This window comes from Olea europaea, chromosome 10 (assembly GCF_002742605.1).
Source record: "Olea europaea var. sylvestris chromosome 10, O_europaea_v1, whole genome shotgun sequence".
In the NCBI taxonomy this organism is placed as follows: Eukaryota; Viridiplantae; Streptophyta; class Magnoliopsida; order Lamiales; family Oleaceae; genus Olea; species Olea europaea.
Window position 1 is genome coordinate 21,954,747 of NC_036246.1, and position 8,264 is coordinate 21,963,010.

Consider the following 8,264-nt stretch of genomic DNA (forward strand, 5'->3'; position numbering starts at 1 on the left):
ACTTGCATTATTAAAAATATTATTCCTTCTATAGCGGCCTTTGATGTGAGTAAAACGTTGTCTCAACTTTATCGTCCATAGGGGTTCAATCATCATGTTTTGACAATTATTTTCAAATTGGCTACTTAATTATCATTTTATTCTCTCTCAACGTTGTTTGAAAAACGATTTAAATAAAAATTTGTGATCTTCTTAAATATTTTGATTTTTTTGGTGAGTTGATATTATTAGATAGATTAGGTAAAAAGCACAAGTTCAAGACATTCAACTATTAGATACGTTTGATGTATCAGGCTGAAGGAAAAATAAACTCTTCTATACGAGAGATCAAGTTAAAGACAAAATTGAAATAAATAAAGATAATTTGAACAAGGTTTGTAGCGGAAAGCTTACTAGGGTTTCGAGAATTTAAATGTGACACATATCTCTATTTTGTTGTCTACATAATAGTATATTTTCGTGTAATAATGTATTGAAGTAAGTTCACTCCCATTTGATATAATTCACATGTCTAAAATCATCAAAATAATTGAATATTTTCACTCTTAAACTATATGTTTAACAAGTACTATAAATCAGAGCAATGCTGATAAAATAATTGACTCTAAATGGGATTTCTTTTTGTTTGAGAAATTATACAAATTTTGCTTAGCCTTTGTCCCTTNCGATAAAAATTTCTTATTGGCAAGAAAATTTTACTTGCAGTCTGAGACAACAATAAGATTTTAAAGTAAGATTTTTCTTGTAGTGGATAAGGTTCTCCTGCTACATTAATTGAAAGTTTTTATCCTATACACATACCAAGTCAACCTAATTAGAATGAAGTATAATATCTGGGACAACTTTGTTGAAAGAAAAAACCCATAAAAATTAGTCCTCTCCAAATATATAAATCCCATTCCCTGGTGTGCAAAGCATAGTTGGTTGTGCTAAGGCCAGAAAACTGTCCATGGCTCTGAGAAAGGTCGAGAAATTAAGGGCAACAAAGAAGGAAATCAATAGGGGAGCGTGGACGGTGGAAGAGGATCGGAAACTGGCAGAAGCCGTCGAAATCCACGGCCCAAAGCAATGGAAGACCATCGCCGCCACCACAGGTCAAATGCTATATCCATCAACATCTGTATATATACATATATTAGCTTGAACAATTAAGTTTCTAATATGTAAATATTTATATGCAGATCTGAATCGGTGTGATAAGAGTTGCAGGCTTAGATGGATGAATTATCTTAGACCAAACATCAAGAGAGGAAGTATGTCTGATCAAGAAGAGGATTTGATCCTCAGACTTCACAAACTCCTAGGAAACAGGTGGCAAAATAGGATTTTAAAAACCAGACTTCGAATTTATTGAGTACTAGACTTGGTTTTTTTTTATGTTGGATTTCAGATGGTCGTTGATTGCTGGAAGATTGCCGGGTCGAACAGACAACGAAATCAAGAATTACTGGAAATCCCATTTGAGCAAGAAAATTGAGAAGTCAAACGAAGGAATTTCAAGAAAAGAAGAAAACTCCAAGAGTGGAGAAAAGCCAAACCCATCCAAATCCACTGTTACTGGTTCTTCTGAGGACTCAAAAATCAGCTTTGATTTGGATGACTTTTTTGATTTCTCCAACGAGAATCCCTCAACTTTAGAATGGGTAAGCAAATTTGTTGATTTGAATTCATAATCTCCAATAATAGATGTTTACAAGGGTTGACCAAAATATCAAGATGATTTTGGGGATTATTAGTGTGTAGATTATACTTTGAACTTCTCTTTCGTGTTTATTGATTACACTTGTATATTTCGTACCCAATCCCAAGTCCGAGTAAATGAGGATTTTGATAGACAGAAAGTCAGCATCAAACTTTGACACATATAAATATTCTTCAAAGTTGCACTCTCAATATACTTGAAATGCTATGTTAAAAAATAGACTTAGAATTTTGGGAGAGTACTATCCTCTAATCAATGAATCAGATGCATAACGATAGCATGTCCGATATGCCAAATTACATCATAACATGTTCAATCCATAATAACACTAATGATCCAACAACAAAATGGCCTTCGTCTCAAGAATTTAATTTGAAGTCGGATTTGTTTCATTAAGTCCTTCTAGTCATCTCTTGAAGGACAATACTTGTTTCATTGAAGATAGTACATGTTATAATTCGAAAAATTTCTTTAACTTCAATGGAAGCCTTGATGACTGATAAGTGTAAATATCACTCTTTTCTTGAATCGAGTCATGCAAAGAACGTGTTAATTGCAAGTTTTCTTTAATGATCATGTACTCCAAGGAAAAGCCTCCCTTGTAGAATCAAATTAGCATCAGAAGGACAGTCTTCTGTTGAAATATGAAAAAGCATATATCTGCAGGCTGTGTGAGTTTCCACATTGACTGTTAATGAACAAAAGATTTAAAAAGATATATATATAGTACTTATATTTTCCACTTCTCAACAAAGGCAGTTGTACAATATTGAATAAGGTAATTTCGTGTCAAGTAGTGCATGTCAAATATCAGAAATGATCTTCTATCCATGTAGGGTAGGATTATTAAAAATTATAGGTTTGACTCCACCTCGACGGTGGACATGTTTTATCCTATCCACAATGGATAGAAGATCATTTTTATATCAAACATTACACGATATTACATAGCACAAATCTTGACTAGACATGCATTCCATTTTTCGTTGAAATAAAAAATTACGTTGCATCACCCTTTTCGTCGATAAAAAAATCAGTTTCCATCCCATTTTACAGACAGGTACAATGAACCAAGTACTGTACAAGTTTATCCATTCACACATCACAAACAGACTTTTACATCACGTGGGTACAATGCATACAAACCATAAAAAAGTTTGTAATGACGGGTAATACTGTGTTACTCTTTAATAGGAGGCTTGTTCTTGAAAAAGTAAACAAGATACGAAATTTGAAGTCTCAATAATGAAAACACATAGAAGCTCTTAAACAAAAAGTAAAAATAGTAATGACTTAAAAGCAACAAGCACCTTGGTTTGAACTATAGCTGGGAGGAAATAGTGGCCAATAGCCAGTTGATCCGGCCATTTTTCCAAAAGGGCCTTTGACCAATTAAAAAAAAAAGAAAAAAAAAACAAACAATGTTTAAAATATTGAAAATCAAGAGAAATCCAAATTTACCCTTACTATTTAAAGAAGAAAGAGAAGATAGTAAGGATAGAGAAAAATTACTATAGCACTGATAAAAAGGGGAAAATAGATGACCCATATTTAATGTTTTTATGTTGATTTTTGGAAGAAAAAAAACATGATTTCGTATACATGTGTTGATTTTTGGAAAATTGCATGATTTTTGGGTAAAGAAAATAACTTGGGAGGAGGAAAATGGAGTAGAGATCGTCGAAAATGGAGTTTTTCAACGATCTCCACAAAGGAGATGCTTAGCCCAGCTGACTGAGCCGTTTAGATATGCCCAGACGATCCAAACTCGTCCAGACGACCCAGTCTGGGCCAGTCAACTGTGCCCAGACGACCCAGTCAACTAGGTCGCCTGGGTGCCCAGTTCACTGGGTCGCCTGGGCGCCAAGTTGACTGGGCTGTCTGGGCCAGTCAACTGTGCCCGGACGACCCAGTCATCTGGGTCGCCTGGGTGCCCAGTTGACTGGGGCCGCCTGGGCTCCCTGATGACTGGGCTGCCTGGCGCCAGACGGCCTAGTCGTCTGGGCCGACTGTTAGAGGCCCAGATTTTTTTTAAATTACTTATTTATTTATTTCCTTTAATTTTTTAAGTTAACTANCATAAAGAATTAAAAAAAGTATTTAAACATTAATTAAAAATAAATAATTAAATTAAGTGTTAGTAAAATAATTAAAATAAGCATGAAAAAATTAAAATAAATGATGAAAATAAGTGTTTGTAAAAAAATTAAACGAAATAATTAAATATTAAATGAGTAATATACATAAAGAATTTAAATAAATATTTAAACATTCATAAAATAATAAAAATAAGCAATTAAATTAGAAAATTAAAATATCAATCAAATTAATTATTTGCAAAGCATTTAAATAAATATCAATAAAGAATTTAAATAAATATTTAATCATTTTTTATTTTTTAATATTGAATTTAATTGTTTATAAATATTTCATGAATTATGTAAATTGTTTATTTAAGTAAAATAATTAATTTTTTTATTTCATTTTATTTAAAATATAAATAATGAAATAAATATAATAAACAATTGAATACTCAATAAACAATTCAAATAAATGAGAAATTAATATAAATAATTAAATGAAGTAAATAAATATGAAATAAACTATTAAAATAAGTAATTAAATATTAAACAAACAATATACATAACCAATTAAAGTAATTAATGAGATATTTAAATAAATATTAAATTAAATATTTAATAAGTAATTTATTAAATCAAATAATACTTTAATTGTTTATGTATATTATTTTTTTAATATATAATTATTCATTTTATACTTTATTTGTTTATTTAAATATTTCACTAATTGTGTTAATTATTTATGTATATTGTTTATTTAAACAAAAAATAAATAACTAATTGAAATAAATTAAATAAATATTAATAAAATAATTGAAATAATGAATTGAAATAATAAATAACTAATTGAAATAAATTCAATAAACAAGTAACTTAAATGTTAATTAAGCAATAAAAATAATTTATTAGCATAAATAACAAATAAATATAAATAATAAAAACTAGTTTAAATATGTAATTAAATATTAAATAAACAATTGAAATAAATAATTAGAATTTAAACATTAGTTAAATACTTTAAATGAACAATAAATATAAAAAGAAGTAATTTAAATAAGTAATTAAATATTAAATAAAAAATTTAAATAAACAATTGAAATAAATAATTAACATTTAAGTATTAAATAAAAAATAAATAACATTTAAGTATTAAATAAATAATTTAAATGAACCATAAATATAAATAATAAAAATAAGCAATTAAATATTAAATTAACAATTGAAATAAATAATTAACATTCAAAATAAACAATTAAACATTCAATTAACAATTAAAATAAATATTAAATAAACAACCAAACAATTAAAATAAATAATTTAAATACACATTTAAATATTGAATAAATAATTTAAATGAACAATTTAAATAAATAATTAACAATTAAATATTCAATAAACAATTTAAATAAATAGTTAACAATTAAATATTTAATACACAATTTAAATAAGTAAATAAACTATTTAATTTTCAAATATTATGCTCTATCTATTGTCTCTTATACAAAGTCCAAATATTTTAAATTTTACAAGATGAATTATCATTTGGGCGTCGCTATGAGACAAATTCCTGACAAAGTTACATCGAACTATAATTTTATCAACTTCGCATTAGTTCTAGATTTGTTGGATGAGGAGCGCGAAGACCTGTTACACTGATCCTGCTTATGACGATAACTTTGGCACGGTTAGAAAATGCATTCAATGAATGCGACGATATGTTTGACAAGTTGAAATTGGGGATATTTATACTAGAGAGCATACTGAGGTGTCATCACAATAATACGTCGATCAACGTCTTTCATTTGGAAGTTGTTGATGAAATTGACACATTCAACAACTATCCATGGGGACAAAGTTGACAGTTATCAGCTCTCCTCAACGATGCTGAGGTACGTATTATTTATTTGTGATTTATGTTGTACATTATTTCGAAATTTCGATGCATGATCATTAACTCGATGAACATTTAAATAATAATTAAATGATTATTTGAATGATAAATAATTAAATGATTATTTAAATGATAATAAATAATTAATTGAAATAAATTCAATAAACAAGTAAATTAAATGTTAATTAAACAATAAAAATAATTAATTGACATAAATAACAAAGAAATATAATATTTTAAATTTTACAAGATGGATTGTCATTTGAACACCGCCATGAGACAGATTGCTAACAAAGTTGCGTCTAACTATAACTTTGCCAGCTTCGCATTAGTCTTATATTTGTTGGATGAGGAGTACGTAGACCTGTTACATCGATCCTACCTACGACGGTAACTCTGGCACAGTTAGGAGATGTATTCAAGAAATACGACGATATGTTTGACAAGTTGAAGTTGGGGATGGTGTTTATACTGGAAAGCATACCGAGGTATCATCACAAGAAAACGTTGATCGGCGTCTTTCATTTGGAGGTTGTCGATGACATTGACACATTCAACAACTATCCATAGGACAAAGCTGACAGTTATCAACTCTCCTCAACGATCCTGATGTACATATTATTCATGTGTGATTTAAGTTGTACGTCATTAACTCGGTGAAATGTTAATATGTCAGATTGAATTGCTCACTGAACTGATACCGTTGATCAAAGAGGAGGGTCAGAGTAATATCTGAGGAGATACGGTCTGCAGGTGATAAGGGTCCCAGACAGTGACAGAGAATAGTGGAGATGGCGACAGGGAGGGTGGTGGTGGAGGGGTGGGGATATACACAGATGTTTCATCAAAATCGTTATGAATGTCAGTGGAGATGGAAGAGGTGCCGCTGGTGGGGACGAAATAATTGTAAATATTTTTTTATTTATGAAATAATTGTATATATATTGTAAAATTTATTTAAATAAGGTAATGAAATATTAGATACATACTACACACAACCAATTAAGATAATTTATAAATGAAATATCTAAATAAGAAATTAAATTAAATATTAAATTTTTATTTAATTAAGTGATTAAATAAATAATTAAACAACGTAATTAAATATTAAATAAATATCCTATTTGATCCAATCCAATAATCCAACGGATATTTGAATGTTAAATTCATATCCGATTATCTATGTTATCAGAAATTAGATTCGAAATTGAAAAAATTAGAAAAATAAAGATTTTATTTATTTTTTTCATTGAAAATCATAGCCCCAACAAGATTTTAATTAATTATTTATTTTAAAAAATATTTGAACTATCTTGATGGGCTCACTTATTATAATAGAAGGCCTAAAACATATATCGGATCGGATCGAATCGATCTATATCCATATTTGATTTATTTAGTTAACAGATTATCGAATTTAATCTCGATGGGGTTATCGAATTAAAACCCTAAATCCATCTCCCATTAATTTCGTCGGATTCGGATCAAATTGAAGTATATTGAATTTTTAGCATCAGACGTGATGTAGAGCTGATAAACCAAACACACATTAAAATATAAGCCTTTTTTTTATTTACATTGTGATCCATAGTTGTAATAATTTAAAATGTAAGTATTTTTTTAAAACGTTTATAATACTTTAGTTTTTATGTAATTGTATAATAAATAACCAATTACTCTTAGTTACATATATAATACACTATAAATAAAGAAAATTGAGGAAATCAGTGACATATTATAAATAGAGAGTACATACAATTTAAGTAGATATTACATATTCGTCGGGTCAATTTTCACATAATCAATAACATACTATACATAGAGAAAATTGAGGAAACCAATAATATACTATAAATAGAGAGTATATACGATTTAAATAGATATTACACATCCGTTGGGTAGAGAGTAACATACTATAATCGAGAACTTCCTACTTGACTTCATTTAGTAGAAGAAATATATTTTCGACATTCTTGAATAATGTTCGATGTTTTGAAAATGTGATCGTGCCTAATATTCGACTTCCATCTCTGTTAGATATTCTCATGCATCAAGTGATTTATGTTCTAATTAAAATATTAAATAAATAATATCTGTAACCAATTAAGATAATTAATTAATGAATATTTAAAGAATAAATTAAATTTAGTATTAATTTTGTATTCGAATAAGTGATTAAATAAATAATTAATTAAAGTAAAGAAATATTAAATAAACAATGTACATAACCAATTAAGATAATTAATTAATGAAATATTTAAAGAAGAAATTAAATTAAATATTAATTTTTATTTGAATAGGTTTTAAAATAAATAATTGAATAAAGTAATTAAATATACATAACCAATTAAGATAATTAATAAAGAAATATTTAAACGAGAAATCAAATTCAATATTCGATAATTCTACATATACTAATTTATAAGAATGTCCATAATGTACATGTGAAATTTTATGAGTAAAGGATCGAAAAAACTGTTTTTCAACTCTCCAATAATATTATGGCACTTGTACATTATGGTATAATGTTTTTATTTAAACAAGCAATTAAAATAAAGTAATTAAATATTAATGACTAATAATATACATA

General features: G+C 27.8%; 1 protein-coding gene across 1 annotated transcript; it reads left to right on the forward strand.

Annotated features, from left to right (window-relative positions):
• Nucleotides 1-682: 682 nt before the first annotated feature.
• LOC111401495 (transcription factor MYB114-like) lies at nucleotides 683-1,833 on the forward strand. The gene is made up of 3 exons (XM_023029242.1): nucleotides 683-1,094; nucleotides 1,182-1,311; nucleotides 1,391-1,833. The coding sequence occupies exons 1-3, from the start codon at nucleotides 950-952 to the stop codon at nucleotides 1,671-1,673; spliced, it is 558 nt and encodes a 185-aa protein (XP_022885010.1). The 5' UTR covers nucleotides 683-949; the 3' UTR covers nucleotides 1,674-1,833.
• Nucleotides 1,834-8,264: the final 6,431 nt, after the last annotated feature.